Source organism: Thunnus thynnus, chromosome 6 (genome assembly GCF_963924715.1).
Source record: "Thunnus thynnus chromosome 6, fThuThy2.1, whole genome shotgun sequence".
Classification (NCBI taxonomy): domain Eukaryota; kingdom Metazoa; phylum Chordata; class Actinopteri; order Scombriformes; family Scombridae; genus Thunnus; species Thunnus thynnus.
In genome coordinates, this window is record NC_089522.1 from 31559692 (window position 1) to 31581680 (window position 21989).

General features: G+C 40.9%; 1 protein-coding gene across 2 annotated transcripts; it reads left to right on the forward strand.

Annotated features, from left to right (window-relative positions):
* The first annotated feature begins 2955 nt into the window (after positions 1–2955).
* On the forward strand, positions 2956–20576 carry mapre1b (microtubule-associated protein, RP/EB family, member 1b). Of its 2 annotated transcripts, none has more exons than XM_067593374.1 (7): positions 2956–3122; positions 5758–5891; positions 7301–7446; positions 11798–11999; positions 12125–12234; positions 12385–12537; positions 14457–20576. In XM_067593374.1, exons 2-7 carry the CDS (start codon positions 5771–5773, stop codon positions 14499–14501), a joined length of 777 nt encoding a protein of 258 aa, XP_067449475.1. In that variant the 5' UTR covers positions 2956–3122; positions 5758–5770; the 3' UTR covers positions 14502–20576. The 2 variants fall into 2 exon arrangements, with proteins under 2 accessions (XP_067449475.1, XP_067449474.1); XM_067593373.1 differs by having other exon boundaries at positions 2957–3122; positions 5761–5891.
* Positions 20577–21989: the final 1413 nt, after the last annotated feature.

Consider the following 21989-nt stretch of genomic DNA (forward strand, 5'->3'; position numbering starts at 1 on the left):
CCCTTTGTTCTCCGCCAGATTGTCTTGTGTGTTTCGCCACGCTCTCCAGCATTCTTTGTTCCAGTGTTTTCCTGGCCTGCCTGTTTTGACCCTGCTTGCCTGCTTTCTGGATCTTGGATTCCCTGCCTGCCCCTTGTTGGATTTGTTTGCCTGAGTGACTGAGTGATCTCCCAGTTTTGACCTTGACTTTTTACCAAATAAACTGAACTCTCCTTGCAATTTTGTCTGTCAACTTGTTCTGCTTTTGGGTTCAAACCTGCCAGTACCAGTGAACTTTACAGTACAATCTGGCCAAAATGAACCCAGCCAACTCTGGTATATCAATGATTCCCTGGCAGCAGGGATCATTTGCCCCTCCTTGTCCTCCTGCTAGAGCTGGGTTTTTCTTTCTGAGGAAGAAGGACAAATCCCTACACCCTTGCATTGACCACAGGTGACCCACTCCCACTGATCTCATCTGCTTTTGAACTGCTACAAGGAGCTACTATCTTCTCCAAACTCAATCTCCGGAATGCTTATCATCCGGTGAGGATCAGGGAAGGGGGCGAGTGGAAGACGGCCTTTAATACTCCTACCGGACATTATACCAAGTTATGCCTTTTCGTCTTACCAATGCCACCAGGGGTTGGTCAATGATGTCCTCCGGGACCTGCTCAGTGTTTGTGTTTTTGTGTACCTGGATGACATGCTAATTTTTCCAAGTCCAAACAGGAACATGTGTTGCACATACATCGAGTCCTCCAGAGGCTCCTGGAGAACCAGCTCTTCATAAAGGCCAAAAAATGTGAGTTCCATGCCTCAGAAGTGTCCTTCCTGGGATTTGTCATCAATGCTGGTAACATCCAGATGGATCTGGCCAAGACCAGGGTGGTCACAGACTGGTCTACTGCCCCCACTCACAAGGAGCTTCAAAGTTTTCTGTGTTTCGCTAATTTCTACTGACGATTCATCCAGAACTACAGTTTAGTGGCAGTTCCCTTCACCTGCACCTAATATCATCCTCCTCAGATCCCTCTTGCCAGTTCATTGCAGAGGTGGATTGCTTCGACACAGGAGTGAGGGCAGTCCTGTCCAAGCAGTCTGCTGAGAATCAGAAGGTTCACCTGTGTGCTGCCTTCTGGAAGCTGTCCTTGGTGAAGAGGAATTATGACATTGGGGACTGAGAACTGTGAAGCTTACACTGGAGGAGTGGAGGCACTGGTTAGAGGGGGTGGAGCAGCCATTTGTGGTCTGGACAGATCACAAAAATCTGGAGTTCATCTGTTCTGTTCCTCTTGAACCATTTTGATTTCTCTCTCTCTTGATGATCAGGCTCTGAGAACATCAAAACTGATGCCTTGTCCCATCAGTTCTAGTCAGAAAGCACTCAACTGAAGGTATCCTTCCTCCTGTAGTACATGCATCATCAGTATGGTAACCTGGGAGGTGGCGGACAAGGTAAAATGCTCCCATTCAGAGCACCCTGCTCCCAGTGCCTGTCCAAATGACCACCTGCTTGTCCCTGCCAGTCTCCACTCAGGTTCTGCAGTGGGTTCACTCCTCCTATCTGACTTGTCATCCCAGGGTGAGGCGCACCTTGGTGTTGCTGCAACAACGCTTCGAGGACACTGAGGGATTCATCGCCGCCTACCAGATCTGTTCCCAACATAAGAGCACTCACAAAGCTCCCTCTGGCCTTCTTCATCCCCCACCGGTTTCTTGTCACCCCTGGTCCCAAGTCTCTTTGGACTTTGTCACTGGCTTGCCATCTTCTGACGGTAACACTGTTATCCTCACAGTTGTGGGACCATTCTCTAAGACTGCCCAGTTGATTCCATTACCCAAGTTACCCTTTACCCATTACTCATCCCCCAGTGATGTTGTCTCTGTCCGGGGGCCACAGTCTACCTCTCGTTTTTGGTCTCAGGTTTGCAACCTTCTGGAGGCCAGTGTCAGCCTGTCATCAGGATTCCACCCTTAATCCAATGGTCAGGCCGAGTGCATGAACCAGGAGATGAAGACAGCTTTGTGCTGTCTTGCTTCTTACAACCCTGTCTCCTGATCCAAACAACTTCTCTGGATTGGGTACACCCACACCCTGCCCAGTTCAGCCACTGGTCTCTCTCTCTTCCAATGCTCCCTGGGTTACCAACCACCACTCTTCTACTGTGACTAAATGCTTTGAAAAACACTTTGAGGAGAACAATGATGAGCCAAAAGTCAAGCTAGCCAGGGCAGACAAATTAGTTCTGACCACCAACTGCTGGACAGCTCTTATAAATAAGAGCTACATCACAACTTTTCTTAAAAATGAACTGGCTAGTAACCAGTGAATGGGTGTTGGTCTATCAAAAGCAAAATTAACCGAAACTGACATCCCTACTTGGATTCCCTTCCTGCCCGTTGTTGGATTTGTTTACCTGAGTGACTGATCTGCTGATTTTGTAAACTGAACTCTCCTTGCAACTTTGTCTGTCTCCTTGTTTTGCTTTTGGTTTCAAATCTGCTGGTACCAGTGAACTACAGACTCACTTATTTTAGAGTGTTATACTGTTATAGTATAATACATTGTTTATATCACTAACAAATACACATAAGAGCATTTTAATGCTTTAGTTCATCAATGTGGAGCCGATTTTATATATTTTGGGTAAATTCATAGTAATAGTACTGCATCATATATTGTAAGTGGATTATGAAGGGATCTTCTAATGGTCAGTATGAACAGGAAGGATGATTACAGTGAGAAAAACATGTTTCAGTGTTAATTTGAGCCCCTGACTGTTGTATTAAGACTGACTTGAAAAATGGTGAAACCGTCCTTTAGGAACATCTGAATCGTAAATGACTGTATTTCCTCTCCAGCCCGTTAACTGCTGTATTTATACCATACTAGACAGTGAAAATGTCCCCTCCAGCCAATGAAGCGTCTCGCCGTCGACACGTTTAGGCGTTACCCCGGTTGCTCTGACGTCATAAAGTCTTTCCTTCCGCTGCCGGTAGAGTGAACGTGAACTGCTGAGAAGAAAAAGCAGAAGTGGCAATAACGTCGAAACGAGCACAGTTTGGTTTTTTATGACACAGCCACAGCCGAGAAAAATACATTTTCAAGTCCAGGAACTGTGAAAGCCAACCGACTCAAGGTGGGTTTACCGGCTGTGACGCCCGGTACCGTTTATTTAGCCGGCTAATGCTAAACCCGTTAGCTGAGATGTTAGCCTGTGACGAGCAAGAGCAAGAACCGGGATGCGCCGGTTTCACTCCCGAGCAAACCAACCGGGGCGAGGCTCTCTATAGAGATACCACCGCCCTTGTCAGTGTCGGTTAAAATGAACAAATTACGGACGCTTTCCTATAACACAAGCGTGTCGCGTTAACGGTCACAAGCTAACTGAAGCTAACGGGGTGCTCGGTGAGTTCAGGGCGGGGAAACCGTCTTAACGCCCAGTGAGATAAACGGGCTCACGTTAGCCGGCGGAAAAAAAACGTAGCTAACATTAGCTGCACATTACATTATTAGCCCCACATAACATTAGCTCATATTTAGCCGTTCATACAGTTTAATGGTTAGCCTCGCAGCTAAGCTAATTCACCATATAAGAAGCTAAGTAGCTAACGGGGGCCTGTTGCATTAAGCTAACCGTTACCGGCTGTCACCAGAAATAATATGTAGTGACGCTTGAACTAATGATTACTTTGGTTACTATATTTATTGGTGTCCCGATTATTTTCTCGGATTAAAGGTTCACAATTTTTCAAGTCTGTCTTAAAACAACAGTCAGGAGCCCAAATGAACATTGAAACATGTTTTTCTTGCTGTAATCATTCCTCCTGTTTATACTGACCGTTTCAAGATCCCTTCCTAATGCACTTATAATGGAAGTGATGGAGGACAAAATCCACAGTCCTCCTTCTGTGCAAACATGTATTTAAAAGTTTATCTGAAGCTAATATGAAGCTTCAGCATCCAAATGAGTCAAATCAAGTAGATATCTTTCAACGTTACAGTCTTTTTAGTGCCAAAGTCCCTCTTTTTGTTACTATACTTCCACAGTAGCTCAACAGGGAAACACTGACTGAGGAAACACAAAGAGGGAATTTGATGCTAAAAAGACTGTAAATGTGGCAGATATCCACTTGATATGACTAACTCAGACTGCTGAAGCCTCATATAAGCTTCACATCAACTTTTAAGTGCATTTTGTGTGCAAAATGACTTTATAAATATATGTTATGTATATATGTACGTATGAAAAAAAGCAGGAAATGCTCACATTTAAGAAAGCTGTAGCCAGGGAATAATCGGCAGTTGTGCAACATTTATCTGACAGCTCTGTGTAATGTAGAAACTTTTAACTGGCCACTAAATATCAAAAAGCAGCAGCAATGATGGGTAAAAGTCTAAGCTTTATTTAATAAAACGGCTACACAGCCTGTATTAAGAATCACTTGATGTAAAAGTTGCTCATATGATTGAATATTTTCTAACACATGACTGAATGTTTGCGTTATCGCTCATTTAGAAGTGAAATTGTTTACCAGGATCAGATTGTTCTGTGCAAATACAATAGTTGACTACATTTTTAAGGGAACTGTTGTTCCTGTAAAGCCCCCAGCTATTACATTCATCTGTTGAGGAAATAACTGGCCTGGCCTGACCTGGAGAAGAGCCACAGCACGGACTGTGGATGCGGGTTTCTCCTGTAACTAGAGACCTTATAGTGACTGTCATTACACATATGTACCGTTTGTATGATTATAGTGTACACATGACGACTTTCTTTGTAGTCTCTGCTGCGGTCAACCAGTAAAGTATGACTATGGTTTGACTCGGTTGGTTGTGGAGATATCATTTATCATAGAGTATTGTTTTGGATGCCGGCATATCGGGGTGTGACTGCAGTCATGTGTTCAGTTTCAAACTATGCATTGAAGGATGGGTGCAACACTTTCCCTGTCAAAACGCCAGAGACTAGGCTGTATTAAGTTTCTACATACAAGCAAATCCACAGTGAGATGTCAGCTTAGATGCCAAAATTAGCAGTTCAGACAAGTGTTCATGTGATTATATTACGATAAATATAAAAGCGATATGTATTTGTTGTTATTTTAGTAAAATAATTTAAAATTATCTGATCAATTATGGAGCAATAACTGCAGCTGCTTTGTTTGTCTCTGCAACTGACAAACTGTTTTCATTATAGATTATTCTGTCAATTATTTTCTTGATTAATTGATAAGTTGTTTGGTCCATAAAATGGTGAAAAATTTCCAAGATGACGTCCTCAAATGTCTTGTTTTGCCCCAACCAACAGTCCATGACCCAAAGATATTCAGTTTACAGTTTATTGTCATAGAGGACTAAAGAAACCAGAAAATATTCACATTTAAGCAGCTTGAATCAGAGAATTTGGAAATTTTTGTCTTTTAAAAATGACTCAAAACAGTTCATCGATAATCAAAATAGTTGATGATTAATTTAATAGTTTGCAGCAAATTGACTAATCGTTGCAGCTGTAGTCTCTTTGCATCATGCAGCGTTAGTGATGTTACTCACAAACAACTTTAAAGCAAGAAATACCCAATAATGATGACACAGCAACAAGGATGCAAAGTAGCTTAAAGCCACCAGTTGCGGTCAGTCATTGTGATCTACCAGCCACTCTGACAGATTACATCATCATGCCATTGTGCAAATGTTTCTCCCCTTTCACACTCGTCCTTGTTTTATGACTGATATGTGTGATGTAAATGTCCCGTCTCCTCCTCTTGTGTCAGCAGGTGACCAACGATGGCTGTGAACGTGTACTCAACCTCAGTGACCAGTGACAACCTAAGTCGTCACGACATGCTGGTCTGGATCAATGAGTCTCTACAGATGAACCTCACCAAGATTGAAATGTTGTGTTCAGGTAAGAATTGTGTAATCGTTCTCTTATTATGGGCGGACCAGATCCGTTTCATTAACAGAGAGGTGTCAGATTTCCTGAAACGGTTCCAGGATTAGTGTTCACGTTGGACGAACGGATGAGTGTTAGTACGCGAGATATTTTGCAGGATTGTGTGACTCCAGTCATGTCAGTCGCTACTGATGCTGAATACTTCCAACAATGTGAACGTAAAACACTTTATCGTATTAGCCAATAAACTTTGTTTCATCAAAGATAAACTAGCAACACATTTTTTGTTTGAAAACTTGCAAAATTTAAAAATTGTACAGATGAGAGATATCCTGATTTAGTACGTCACCATTAATGTCTTTACCCCTTTTAATAACAGTTATAGTTAGCTGACTGTAAGCAAGTACATACAATAACTTTAGCCAGACTTTCCGATCAATGGGCGACCAGGACGTCCACCTTCATTTGCCGCCCTGTGACAAGTGGATAAGACTCTTGAAAAAGTGGAGGACACCAGTAGGAACATTTTGTGCTGTTGCCTGAACCCTATAACCTGCCGTCTTTGAATATCATGTTAATATCCTTTATTTGCTTCACACCCATCTGCCTGTGCGTGCATGTGTTGTATCGGCGTCTGTCTGGCATGTTGATATCTAAACCCAAAGTTTTTTTTATTGTGTAATTAAAAGGTGTGTCAAAGCGAAGGATGTCGGCACAGCTCGCATTAATCCCTTGTGGACAGATTAATCTACGGTCAAAGAGTTAAGATTCAAAATGAAATATTGGACCACTGGGAACAACATTACATACTGTGACAAGATTAAAGCGAAGCACATTGGTTTTACTCTTCAGATAATTGAGTATAATTCCCGTCTGCAGCCTGGATCCTTTGTATGTAAGAGACAGCGAAAGGTGCACCTAAGGCAGTTTATTTCAAAATAAAAACTGAGCTGTAGTACACCACAATAACAAAACCTGATGAGACATGAACAGTGTTTAAGCATCGGTAATAATGTAGGAAGTAGTGCAAATGGATTATGATTGGTATTATTAGAAATTTCAATTTGTACGTTCAGATAATCAGACAATCAACTCACAGCTGCTGTTCACTGGCCAACAATATGAAAAACTGGAATCACAAATCCAGTGTGTGAAGAAAAATGTTAAAAGACCTGAAGCTGTCAGAGACGATTTATGAACGAACCAACATTTAAATGAAAAATGTCTCGGTTTGCGTCTTCAAATCAGATCTATTTATATCCTCTTCTGCCTCTCTGCAGTAGGTCTTTTCTATTTAGGGACCCACTGTTTTTTGAATATGTGGTACCTGCTTATTCACTGTGAAGGTTTATTTTCCCAGATTAACTAGGAGGACTTGTACTGTAATTTTCTTTTTTTTTTTTAATTTTTTTAATGTGCAGGTGCTGCCTACTGCCAGTTCATGGACATGCTGTTCCCCAACTCTGTGCCTCTGAAGAAAGTTAAATTTGGTGCCAAACTGGAGCACGAGTACATCCATAACTTCAAGCTCCTGCAGGTTTCCTTCAAAAAGATGGGAGTCGACAAAGTGAGTAATAATCAGAATTTACTGCTTTCTACACTGTGTCAGCTACAAATTACACGGTGTGCCCAACATGCGTGCAGAAAGTCTGGAAACGCATGAAGCAATTTCTGATGTTAGTAGACGGTCTGGTGTTTGTTCAGCTAAGCTTTGTAAACTGAGTGTGTGCTTTAGGAGACAAAAGAACAATTTTCAACTAATTTTCATAACTTACTTTAACATATGTTAAATGTTAACACAGACAGGATAGCTGCGTCACACCTTGAGATTTTTAGACTGATATGCATTCAACAGTAAGTCAGCACTTCTGCTAATCTCTCTAAGGCTGCATTTCCTGTTTCACAATGAAAAAAACCTCCAGTGAGAAGATGGCTGGTTTAAAAAAAAAAAAAAAAAAAACCCAACAAAACAAACAAAAGGTTTAAAGTGAAGCAGCTGCAGCAAGTGTTTGGATGGCAGTAACAGTATCCTTACAGCAGTGGACTTTTTTTTTTTTTTACAGCTCTGATCAGCATCACTGCAAATGAGAGAACATGAATAATGCGTCCAGATTGTTGAGGATTAGTGAGGACTCGGTCTAGATTACTGGGCAACCCGCCCACTCTTTCCTGCGGTGGGGAAACACTTCAACTATACTTGTACTCGCGTACTACTCGGTCACTGTAATGGCCGATTCTTGCTTTCCGCATCTGCGTGGTCGTGCTGGTCCACATGATGTAGATGTCGTCATTCGCCCGTGTCCGCGTGCAGCTCAAAATCTGTGACCGCGCAGACTGTACTGTGCTAGAAAAGCTACAAAATCCCATCTACTGTATGTGTATACTGTATTCCTATTCTCATTAAGCTGTCACTTTTCTTAATTCCACTTTTTCTTGTTTTTCAGCAACGTACAGGAAGCTGCGTTTAGACTGAAAACAGCCTTGTGTGTTTGTGTGGGTGTGTTGTTTAAATATGATCCAGCAAGTCCGGTTGGAGTCACAGATTATTGTGTTTTAAAGTTTGTTCAGGAAAACACTGCATGGTGGTTTGTAATACTCACAGACTGGATTTGAAAACACTGAAAGTTATCATGCTGCAGCTCTGTTTACTAGTCCGCAGAACGCTGATTGTACTTTGAACAGAACCGCGAATGCAGAACATGGAAAGCATGACTTGGCCTTTTTAAAGAATAATCATTTATAGAAATATTTTTTTAAAAAAGTGCAAGAAATGTAGATGAAAGTGGAGTTGAGCTTGAAACTGCGTAACAACTCTGCTACTACGAGAACAAGAAACAACATGTTGTGACCCTTTGATCGCTGCCTGGTATCATGAACTGGTTTAAGAGTAACTTCACTATTCGTTCCTTGATATGCAAACTGAAACTCTCGTCATTCTCTCCCAACCAGCTGAGCTGCCTTTGCTGATCTGGTCATGAGTCATTTTGTTTTTCTTAGCTCTTTGTTAGCTCGTCTGTCAGTCTTTGGATACTATTTCCTCTGTAATGTCTTCATCTGTCAGAAAGTAATGAGACACCAACGCACAGGCAGAGTATTTTCTAAACCCTGGTTTTAAAAATCAAGGTTAAGTCAACCTAATATGATCATATGTTCTAATAAAACCTTTTTGTTTAGCTGCTACTGTGTGGATAAATATAGTGTGAGTTCTTCCTCTTTACTATAAAAGCTTTTTAATACAAATGAAATGGAAACATTTGTTTAAGTACTTCCTTCAGATCTGGACACTTCATGAATTTGTTGTCGAGAGAGAGATTATAGAAGGCAGACGCTGCTGTGATTCATCATTTGTTTCTGGCATGCAGCAGCTTGCAGGACTATTGACAAAGCGGTTATAATTTATTCATGAAGCCAACTTCCTTCCTGCCGTCCATTTATTTTAACTCATTACTCTCGTCTATGTGCTGTCTGAAACGCCTGCACAACGTTCATACACAGACATTTGAATGAGCAGAAGGAGATAAGGGGAAGGAGGAATTCATACTAGTTCAGGGTTATAATCCCGGGCTTTGTGTCTGCGATGTGGACTTTGCCCCCATTCATGCTTTGTGAGTGTGTATTGTCTAATGATGTCAGCTTCCTCCATTGCTGAGTAATTAGGTTTAGTGCTGAGCCTTTCCTGATGACTGCTTTACTGCTGCTCTCTTTTCCTCACAGTGGCTCAGACTCTGACCAGTTTAATATTTCATGTGTGTGCCAGTAAAGAAGACCAGACTGGCTTTTTTCTGGGCATAGTATTGCTATTCAATCTATTACGGCTGCAACCTAATAGTCGACCAACTGTTAATCGATGAGAAGAGTCTTAGTTGACTAATTTTTCGTTGGTTGGTTAGTGGTTAGCTTTACCAAAGTTAGGCCAAAACCTCGTATATGACTGGACTGTGTATGAAACGCTAGAGGGCTTTTAATTTGAAACGATTGATAGAGGACGTGGCAACACCCAGCTGAGGTGACCAATGAAGTTGCGCCATCAGCTGACCGATGGCGTAACTTCATTACTCAGCCCATTACCTGGTCTGCTGTGATAAGAGAAGCACTGATTCCTCTGGAAATATCTGTCAGCTGTGGCGTTTTCCTGCCGGGAACCCGCTTAAAATGAGAGATTTAACAGAACTAACTGACCCACTGGCCTGAAGACGATAACTCAGTCTCCTTGCTGGTTGTTTCAGTACAAAACAGGCGGCTTCCTTCGTGTGTGTACTTGTAAAATTTATATTTTAAAGGCTCATTGTTGCGGTTTTGTATTTATCTGTAATGTAACACAGTGTTAAAAGTGTCACTTATAACATCTTTCTCAGCCCTGGAAATCATTTTTTGATTTCCCCCAAAACATGTAAATAATTAAATTAACATCATAAACGTGCAACGACTAGTTGAATAATGGCTTGAACTAACCAGTATTAGTCGACTAGGAAAATCTTTGGTTGGGAGCAGCCCTACAATCCATACATTGTGATTTTGTCCCAGCAGATCAGTAGCTGCTGACTTTGACAGAGTCACAGCAGTGTTTCCCCTATAAACTGCACAGACTTGGTGGGCCACCGGGCCAATGAGAACCCCCACCAGGCCAAAATAATTTTTTTTAAATGCCAAAAATACTGTAGAGTTAAATTACTGCAGAGTGAGAGCATATGGGATGCAGGTTAGCTAACGTGAGCGTGGCACCGCCTAAAAAGAGAAAAAGCTGTAACACAGGTGATGAACAAACAAATATATCAACGTTTTTCTCCATCTGGTTTCCTTCATCCTCTATGATGATGATGATGATGATCTAAATGTGTTTTGGCTTGTGGACATAACGAGACATTTGAGGACGTTATCTTGGGCTTCTGGAAACGGTGATCGGTCATCATTTTCTGACATTTTATGGACCAAACAACTAATTGGTTACTAAAGAAAATAATTACAGATTAATCAGTAGTGAACCGGGCTCTAAGTGGGCGACCATCTGCCTTGACCGGTTGGGAGACAGAGATGCACAGCAACAACAATAATAACATTAAAAACAACAATGATGAGTCTGCTGATGTTGCAGTACAAGACAGGAACAATTTATCATAATCTAAATAAAATAGTAACACTCATACACAGTGTAATCATCATTTTTATAACGATGATGATGATGATAATAATAATAGCAGCAGTGGCGGGCTTCAAGCTGGACCACGTGGACAGCAGGCAAAGGTCAAATGTGAGATGAGAAAGCACAAAACCCAGGGGAAGAAGCCAAGTTAGTAGCATGCATTAATGGTACATGAATGTGTACAGATGGAGAGGAGCTCAGTGCATCATGGGAAGTCCCCTGGCAGTCTAGGCCTATATCAGCATAACTAAGGGCTGGTCCAAGGCGAGCCTGAGCTGATCCTAACTATGAGCTTTATTAAAAAAGGAAAGTTTTAAGCCAACTCTTAAACGTAGAGAGGGTGTCTGCCCCCCGGACCGAAACTGGAAGATGGTTCCACAGGAGAGGAGCCTGATAGCTGAAGGCTCTGACTCACATTTTACTGTTGGAGACTCTAGAAACCACAGATAAGTCTGCATTCTAGTCTAGGAGCGCAGTGGACTAGCAGGGTGATGGGAACTATGAGCTCTTTAAGATACGATGGTGCAGCTGAACTTCCTGTAGAAATTGTGTCATGCAACAGTTCATTGTATCTAAAAAGTGCAGTAAAAACTCATGAATTGTACTGACAGCAATATTAAATGTTAATGATAACCAGCACAGATATTTCTAGATTTCTTTTGTTACATTAAATGAACACAAATGTTTATGACACTGAGCACACGTTGCAGCACGAAGCAGACGTCTGTCCAAACATGGTCTTTATTCTCTCTCTCTCTGTTTCTCTTTCTGCTTCCAGATCATTCCAGTAGACAAACTGGTGAAGGGGAAGTTCCAGGACAACTTTGAGTTTGTCCAGTGGTTTAAGAAGTTCTTTGACGCCAACTACGACGGAAAGGACTACGACCCAGTGGAGGCGAGACAGGGCCAGGACGCCATGCCCACACCCAACCCGGCCACCTCAGCTTTCAACAAACCCCCTAAAAAGGTTCTCAGTCAAGGTCAGAGCTCCGAGCGACCTGCTGGGTCAAACACGTATGAAAATGAAGGATGATTTATGAACAGGGTGGAGGACTGCTGGCACGCTTTCTTCTTTTTAATGACCCTCTGTTTCTCGTCCCTTCAGCTCCTCAGAGGCCACCTGTTGCCAAGGTAGCACCCAAGATGGCTCCTGGCAGCGCGAGGAAGCCCGGTATGGGAGGAGCCGACGAGGAGAGGGCAGAGCTCCTGAACGAGGTCAGCACACCATCGTTATCACCAAAATAATCCTTCGTATCCTCTGTGGAAGGAATCACCAACTAAATGCACACAATTACTCTTGAGATATAAAGTATCTGTCGAAGTAGAAACAAAACTTCATGTTGTTTTGGCCCATTTTTCCCCCAGATGGAGGTTCTGAAATCTACCATTCAGGACATCGAGAAGGAGAGAGACTTTTATTTCGGTAAGCTGCGGAACATTGAGTTGATTTGTCAGGAGAAGGAAGGCGAAGGCGACCCGACGCTGCAGAGGATCGTAGACATCCTCTACGCCACAGATGTGAGTACAAATCTGTGTTTTTATCAAACTTCTTTTACACTTTCACATGAAGTTTAACGACACTGATTTATTTATTTATTATGATTCCAAACAGGTTGATTTTTAAGGTGGAGAGTGTCGATCTAAACATGTCGTCATCGAGCCAAACTAGAAAATTAATTAGCCAATAATTAATTGATCTACTAATTATTCCTCTGTTGTCATACAAAAGCTGTTGCACTGGGTGACATGTTCCTTCATTACTATCAACACACACACTGTAGTTTATTTTGACTCGGTCACACACACACACACACACACACACACACACACACACACACACGCCGTCCTGCTGCCAGAAATACTCACCAGAGCACCAAATGTAGATTCATCTGCTACTGAAAATAGTCCCCAACAAATGTAATATATCCTCCTGTTTGTTTTCTAAAAAATACATTTACCAGCTGTTTTTTTTTACTGAACCTTTTTAAAATTAAACTTTATGTGAGTTGTTTTATTTAAGATTTGTGATTGTAGTAGGAAACAGCCGTCTTGGAGCTGAGAGCCACAGACGAAGTGTAGAAGTCAGAAAGTGTTGAATTCGATCTTTTCATTGAATTTCTTTGATAAAATATCAAACGTTTCCAGCGTTATTCTGTAGAACTCTTTGTTTTATAAACCAGCATGTTCTCAGCTCTGCACCGGATTAAAGCCCATTTGCTGTGCTGTTAACAACTGCTGATGCCATGTTGAATTCCTGCAGAGGAATGGCATGCAGCTCGCTCTCTGAGGCTCAAAGTCTTCAGTGTCATTTCATCTGTAGACGATACGCAACGTTTCTGAGCGCGTCTGTTTAAATATAGTCGACTGCAGCGTTTTCCTGATTCTTGTTAAATTGTCTGGAGAAGTGTTCATTAAAAATAAAGTTTAAAGGACCAGTGTGTAAGATTTTGTGGCATCTAGTGGTGAGGGTGTAGATTGCAACCAACTGAATACCACCCCCCCCCCACCCCCCTAAAGGCCCTCTCTAGAGCCAGTGTTTGGTTTGTCCATTCTGGGCTACTGTAGAAACATGGCAGGCTCCCTCTGTAGATATAAAGGATCATTCGAAGGTAACAAAAACACGACGACTTATTTTCAGGTGATTATACACTAATTAAAACATACTTATGAATATTATTTTCCATTTCCGCCAAGTCTGTTCCACTAGATGCCACTAAATTCTACATACTGGTCCTTTTTAAAGAAAGATATATAATATGATTCATGATATAATCTCACTCGCCTGTATTTCATTATTCAATGTTTTAAATGTTGATGCTACAGAAATAGATGTTTTATATTTAGTGAGTCTAGTACAGGAATCAGATTGTTATCGTCGCTCCTCAGTTATCTGAAGGACAAACTGTTCTAGTTGCACATGAAGAGCAGTTTCCTGTTTATGTGTATCAGCTCACTGCAGCGTTTCCTAAACACAGACACTACTTAGGCGGCCCGCCCAGGTAATTTTTTATTTTTCAAATGACACGCAGGGTTTCCCATTAAACGGTGGCGGCCACCACAAAACTAGAAACTTGAAGATGTCACCTTGGGCTTTGGGAAATTTTGACAGTCATGTTTCACTGTTTTCTGACATTTAATTAACCAAATAATTAGTTGAGAAAATAATCATTAATGAAAATAATCATTAGTTTTTGGTCCATAAAATGTCAGAAAACGGTGAAAAATGTTGCTCTCGTTTCATCCACAACCCAAAGAGATTCAGTTTACTGTCATAGAAGATCAAAGAAACCTGAAAATATTCACATTTTAGAAGCTGGAATCAGAGAATTTGGACTTTATTGAAACTAATCGACTAATCGCAGCAGCTCCAGCTAAAACTCATGAGTGACATCACAAACATTGAGCCTATGGTCACATGACTGTGTCTGTCTCTGCAGGAGGGGTTCGTGATACCGGACGCTGAGGAGCAGGAGGAGTTTTAATATTCAAGACTGCAAGCAACCTTCACTTAGATGCCCTGGTCTACAAACCCTGGTTTCACTTCCACACCTCGAGATCCTTCCTCAAGCCAAGAAGCCTGTTTGGTTTTATATCCAACACCAAACCCGATTTCGACTTGTGGTCCCCCCCCATCCCTCCCCCTCCTCCCCCAACCTTCTCCTGAACCCTAACCCAACCTGCTGGACTTCTTCTTCTTCTTCCTCTTCTTCTTCTTCTTCTTCTTCTAGCCTTGAACCGCCAAACAGCACAGCTCCTTCTTTCCTAAACATGACGTCTTTACCAATAATCAACAAAGCCTCGGTCACTACTGCATCTTCTTCCTTCACACCTGTCAGTCTGCCAGACCCCCCCCCACCAGTTACCCCACCCCCCCAATCGCCCCTCCCCCTCCCCACCTGTAATCCCATCCTTCCCAAAACCAGATGGTGTCACATGCAGAACATATCTGGTTTTTGTAATGGACTTCAGTGTGAAAAACACGGTGATGTTCTGTGTGAGTGTGTGTGAGTGTGTGTGTGTGAGAGTGTGTATACATATGTGTGTGTGTGTGTGTGTGTTGTATGTGTTTAAAAGATCAATTTGAAATAAATCAAACGTGACGAACCTCCTCTGAAGATCCGGCTGTCAGTTTACCAATCACTTTGTCCCAAACTAACCCCCATTGTTTGTTTGTTTTTTTTCTTCTTCCATTTGATGGCACTGCCGCCACTTTGTGCCTCCGATTGATTATTATTATTTTGTTTCCCTTCAGCTGGACGAAGACGCGTGTACACAAATGAGAAAAAGCGTACACACTCGTCCCCCCAGCTGTTACATTCCCAGCTAGACGCCTTCGTTTTACACCTTTATGAACCAAATCTGGTCAACTGGTCCCAATTTTAGTCACTCCAGCTACGAATTTTGAGCTTAAAATAAGTAAATAGCAGCTTTCAGAAACACTTCTAACATAATGACTCAGTCAGATGTAACCTGCTAGCACCCAGACAGCTGATAAAACAAATGAAGTGAGGAGACTGAAGGGCTCGGGGTTTTGTCTGGGACAAGGCGACAGTCGGGTCTTCTCTTGGCCTTTTTTTTTTTTTTTTTTCATTTTCACGACCATCTTGATTTTTGTCCTGTAAAGCTTCAGAAGAGCTTTTGTAAATGTATGCTACTGTTTTATTACATTATTTTCCCCCTCACTCCATTTTCTCTTGTTTGTCTTGTTTTCCCCTTTTGTTTGTTTGTTTTATTTTTGATGCTGTTTCTTTTTGGGGGCACCTGTCACTCATGCTGTTATACATTTGTTTTCTATTTAGTTTTTTTTTTCTTCTCACGCTGACTAAATGATCACTCTGTTGGAATGATTTCACTTGTGTGCAGAAACTTTTTTTTTTTTTTTTTCCAGCTACAATAATAGAAAAAAGGGTGTTTAAATATCTAAAGTAGTCGCTGGTCTTGTAGCAGATCAGTTTATTTTATTTTATTTTTTATTCTTTGCACCACTCTCGTGCTCCCGCTCAGCTTCGGTGTTCACATTTCATGAAACCTAAACGTGCAGCTCTTAATTTCATTTCGTCATTGTGAGACGAAGCGTTCTGCCTTTTGATCAACATGCCAGTGTTTAGTTAAAAAAAGGTGCAAAAAAACCCAACTTGGACTGCGTGATCAGCAGTGGTGGTTTTGTCTTTTTTTTGTTTTGTTTTTGTACCCGTGGCCATTAATCAGCCCCCTTTTTAGTCAATAAACATCATTTCTGAACGGTTCTTCAGACCAGTCACATAACGAACACTGTGAGCTCTGACGTGCGGCTGATCCGCGGTCAAGACGATCTTCTACCGTCTGCCTGGTTGAGTTGTGAAAGTGGCTCCTGTCAGGCGGATTAATGAATCTTTCTGCTCTGATTACTGATGTTGGATTTTTTTTTCCTGAAGCTGTTAAATAACGTGGGATCAATGAGTTCTCTATAAACTCAACGCACTGAAGGAATATTCCTGAGTGCAAGACAGGTGTCCCCCCCTCCTCCCCACCCCCACCCAAAATCTTTTTTTTTTGTATTTCCACACCCTGATTGACCAACTTTACTACTAATGTATATTGTGGATCTAATCTGAGACCAGTGTTTCCACTGTACTGTGTAAAACATGTCATTTTTTGACATATTTGAAACCCATAAACTAACGAACCCTGTTAACAGCAGCATGTTGTTATTGGAAAACTTAACTTAATCAATGGCCTTATTCATCAAACAAACACCTTTTTTTTCCCCATAAGAAAACATTTTTCATAACTTTTTTTTTTTTTACTTTAATGTACATCTCTGCTGTTTTGGGCAAATGTTTGTACTGTTACAGTAATATTTTTAATGTGGTCTGAAAAATAAACAACATTGGAGGTATTTTGGACAAAAGCTCAGATGTGTCGGAGTGCCGCCGACTGCCGGTCTTCCTTTTAAAACGCTCATGAAGCGAGAAATATATGAATATTTCACATTTAGTCGGGTGGAATTTTGAGGATTTCTGGTGAATTATATTTGTTGTGTTTTAGTCGCCACCGGTTAGATGAAAGTTCGTCTCCAGTTTAGGATGTAGATTGTTAGATTAGTATCACAGCCGCAGATTGACATTATACAGGAAACAGCTTTTTTTTTTTCCTTCTTTGAACAAACAGATGAGCAGACATACAGATGTTTAGCATTTTTAAGTGTTGTAGCTGCATGATTTGATAGTTGACAGAGCTTATGAGCCTTTAACAAACACTGCCATGAGTAGAAAGATTGAATGTTGCACTAAATCAGAGGGTGCCTGGATTGATTGATTGTTTTGGTTTTTTTTGTCTGTATTTTTTCTGGTCGCTGCCTTCAGTAAAAACCACATTAAAAACAAAAAAAACAAGCAAAAAAAAACTTCTTTGACCTTTTAGGAATAATTTCCATATCCTAATTTTTCAGAATGTAAAGTTTTTTTTAACACTCCAAAGAGTGATTTGGAGGAGGGAGAGTCCTGTTTATAAGCACAGTCGACCTTGTAGTGCGGTGATGTGCATGTGCAGTAACTTGTATTTTGTTGTTTTGTCTCTGTTCTCCAACATCTGCAGCATTTCACATGAAACTGACTACGAGGTTCAATTGTTACCTGTAAATCTGAGTTTTCACATCAATATTTGGTTGAACAGTCCAGGACTAGTTGCCTTTTTTCATCCATAATCCTCGAATTTGTTTGACAATGCAGCTGGAAAATGATCCTAAACAAACTGGAAAAGTTCTGGATTGTCAGTTTGTCACATCTCCAGTCTTGTTTCCTTTGCTGAAACCAAACTTGAAGGTTAAAAACCTTTGAAACAAGCAGCAAGAGAAGCTGTTACAGTAATATTGTAAATGAACAATAGATGTATTTTGGCTCCTAAAACAAACAAGAAATATATTTAAAATAGGACGACTTTATTTGTACTGGGGTGAAGAGTTCAAAAAGGGGCTTCAGTTCCTCCACTCCTCTTCTGATATGGATGTGACCCCCAATCAAATTAAAGCTGAAGGTCCAAACTTAAACCTCATCACTGTCATTTCATCTCTGAATGTGCTGAAGTACAGAGACAACACATCAGAATAAAGATGATGTGCAGAGTTTCCCTAAACGCTGCTCACTGCCAGGATCATTATTGTGAGAAAACACATGAATTCAGTCGTCAGAGACCTAATGTGAGGTTTCATGAGAAGAATCTGACAGATGTGATCAGTGGAAGCTGAAACGCGACAAAAGCAAACAGTTTCTCATTTGTCTTGATAAGATTAAACTTCAGTCGTCTGGTGCTCTGAGCAGGTTGAAAATAAATGCTCTGAATTAAATGCACGTACATGTGAGGGTCTTATTTGTTGCAGAAGACTGATTTTAGCACTTAAGGGCAGGTTCACAAATTTTCAAGAGTGTCTTAAAACAACAGTCAGGTGTCCATATGAACAGTGAAAGAGGTTTTTCTTGCTGTAATCATTCCTCCTGTTCATACTGACCCTTCATAATGTGCTTGGAGGCCAAAATCAGCCCTCATTTAGTGCAAAAATGCATTTAAAAGTTGATGTGAAGCTTATATGAGGCTTCAGCAGTCTGAATTAGTTATATCAAGTGGATATCTGACACATTTACAGTCTTTTTAGCATCAAATTCCCTCCTTGTGTTTCCCTGTTTAGCTGCATTGTAAGTGCATTATGATCTTCTAACGGTGAGTATGAACAGAAGGAATGATTACAGCAAGAAAAACATGTTTCAATATTCATTTGGGCTCCTGACTGTTGTTTTAAGACACTTAAAAAAATTGCGAAATTGTCCTTTTGGGACTCCATGTTGGGGATCCTGGCAGTGAAAACAGTTTTAGTGAAACTTATTCATGTTTAAATGTTAAAACTAAAGTCGGTTAATGCCAAGACAAATCGTAGCACACTGAGGACGGACACACACTGCAGGACTAAACACACCCACGCCCCCCCGCCCGACATCCTCCTCCTCTGTATACTGTTAACCTCCTCAATGCAGGACACTTGAACACTTGATACTGTAGACAAAACAGCAACTTTTTTTGGGGCATCTCCAGCAGTTCCGCAGAGTGTCGTCGCGCCTTAGTGAAGAAGTGCTTTTTTTTTTGTTATGCAATGTCAAAGGGGAGCCGACGTCCCCCCCTTTACATAGTGGCCTCTGTACTGAACCCAGTGCCAATGTAACCTCCTCCCTCCACTGACTCCCTGTTGGCAGGTCTGTATCTAACGAGTCACAACTGAAATCACTTCAGTTTACTTGTCCAGTGTGATTTGTCTTTATCTTCTTTCCATTATGGGTGGAAAGGTTTTGACAATCGGCTGTTATGTTCATTTTTATTTTTTTGCACTGAGAGCAGTTTTCCTGACAAGTAACTGAAAGTGTTTTGAAGTAGTGTGTTGACTCCTGTTTGGTTTAATGATCGTAGTAAAAATGTGTAATTGTAAGTGATACTTAAAAAAAAAAAAAGAAAAAAAGACTGTGTGTGCTGTTTGATATTTAACCTGGTGCAAGATTTTTTAAGTTGACACACTCCTGGTAGGTCATGGTCGCTCGCCACCCTGGGGATCCGTAACCAATATCTCCAAACTTAAAGGATCAAGCTGAAGATTTTCTCTTTTACTTCCTGTCAACAAACCAATAAGGATTGTGTGTGTGTATAAAGTCTGATACATCTTATTCCTCTGTTGTTGTCCAAAAACTATTAAAAACACGTCAGTGTTCCACACCGCTGCACTGGATGACGTGTTCCCTCATCATGAAGAGTTTGGTTACTATAGAAACGTCTCCACAGACTAATAACAGATGAGATTATAGCTTGTTGTGTTGTGGATCTTTGAGCAATTTGGGTCAGAGTCAAAAAAAATGATGATAGTTTACTGTAACCGCGTCCCCATGTGGCCTCTTCATGACACACAAACACTTCCCAGAGAGTAAATATGCTTCTATTAGTCTTTGGAGACGTTTCTATGGTAACCACACTCTTTGGGGATGAAGGATTACGTCACCCAGTGCAGCGATGTGGCTCATTGACGTGTTTTTAATCATTTTTGGACAACAACGGAGGTCTACAGCACAGAGGAATAAGATATATCAGGCTTTGATACACACGCAGTACTCGTTAGTAGATCAGTTCATTGTTGGTTTGTTGACAATAAGAAAAATATAGAAAATTACAGCGTTATCGTTTTATCAGATTCATCAATTAAAAGGAACATCTGTTTCTTTTAGATCCCCAGTTTTCCTGGAGCATCATGCAGGTGTGTGTGTTTGAGTGTGTTTGCAGAAAAAATGTCTTGAGAAAACTGAAATATGGCTTTAAAGGTAAAACGGTGGTGCTCGTCTGACCTCTGACCTTTCCCCCTCTCAACAATCAGTGCCGATCAGCGTGTTCACTGTGGGGCCGACTGAGTTTCTCCTGTCTGTCCAGGCTTCTGTCTCTTCTCTTGTCTTCTGTCTCTGCTGGAGTTTGGTGTGTTTGTTATACTCTGGTGAACTTCGATTTTCTTAAATCAAGTTTCGTACAGACAATAAAAAGAGTATTTCCACGTCGACGCTGTCCTGTTTGTTTCCTCTGAATCTGTTGTTGTCATGAAAATATTGTCAAGACATGTCAAATAATGGAAGGTTGAGCTGTGAAGACAAACTGTCAAACTGTCAGTGGACAAAATTACAGTTTCTTTGTTAAAAAAAACAGCTGTAACATTCAGTTGTGTAAAGTAACTGAGTACATTTACTCAAGTACTGTACTTAAGTAGAGTTTTGAGGTACTTGTACTTTACTTGAGTATTTCCATGTGATGCTACTTTCTACATTTCAGAGGGAAATATTGTACTTTCTACTCCACTACACTTATTTGACAGCTTTAGTTACTTTTCAGATGAAGATTTGACACAATGGATAATATAACAAGCTTTTAAAATACAACACATTGTTAAAGATGAAACCAGTGGTTTCCAACCTTTTTGGCTTTTGACATCTTATAAAAAGCAGTGTGTAGTCGGGGTCACATTTCACATGTCTATGAGTTGTTAGCAGCTCCACCAAATAGTGATTTTTCCCTCTAAACTTCTCACATGCTTTCATTTACATAAATGTTCAAATGATCCAATATTTCAGCAAAAATCGAAGATTAGAGAAAAAGTCCAAAAACTGAAAACAGATTTGTGTATCAGAACTTTGTTTTTTCTTCTTTCCTCTCCCATTAATCATCTCACCACCCCTCAGATTTATCTGCTGACCCTTTGGAGGGGCCCGACCCCTAGGTTGGGAACCACTGGACTAAACTAGCTAACTGTATATAAAGTAGTGTAAACTAGCTCCACCTCCAGCAGCTACAACAGTAACATGCTGCTCTAACACTGATGCTTCACTATTAATAATCTAATGATGTCATATATAATAATATATCAGTCAGAGGGACCAAACCACTACTTTTACTGCAATACTTTAACTACATCAAGCTCATAATACTTATGTACTTTTACTGTAGTAGGGTTTTTCATGCAGGACTTTTACTTGTAATGGAGTATTTTTATATTGCTGTATTGGTACTTTTACTTAATTAAAGGATCTGAGTGTCGCAGTGTAAACTCACATGATGTGTGACTTCACAACAACAACACAGGGTCTCTAAATCTTTTTTCAGGATTGACCGTAGTAAAGAAAAGGTCATCCTTCTCTCTTCCTCTGTTTATTTGTCCTGCTGCTCTTCTTCGAGGTTGTTCATGCTGCTGATCTGCTTCCTTCCAAAACCGAACATCATCACCACCTGCTGTTTGTCAGATTAAACCACCATCTAGAGGCCCCCAGTCAGATAATTAAGTATATCAGCTGACTGTTAGCAAACAGTGTCATCACACTGCAAACTTTGTCTAAAATTATGATGTTTTCTTATGAGAATTTTTAAATTTGTTGTAAGGTTGTAGGTAGACGCAAGTTCAGCTTAAGGTTTAAAGGACGGAT

What these genes read in the sequence shown, in the direction of transcription:
- mapre1b (XM_067593374.1), top strand. Translation starts at nt 5,771, where the DNA reads ATGGCTGTGAACGTGTACTCAACCTCAGTGACCAGTGACAACCTAAGT. An exon ending in GGGCAGAGCTCCTGAACGAG is followed by an intron (nt 12,235 to 12,384) that starts GTCAGCACACCA and finishes TTTTTCCCCCAG; the next exon opens with ATGGAGGTTCTGAAATCTAC. An exon ending in ACATCCTCTACGCCACAGAT is followed by an intron (nt 12,538 to 14,456) that starts GTGAGTACAAAT and finishes CTGTCTCTGCAG; the next exon opens with GAGGGGTTCGTGATACCGGA.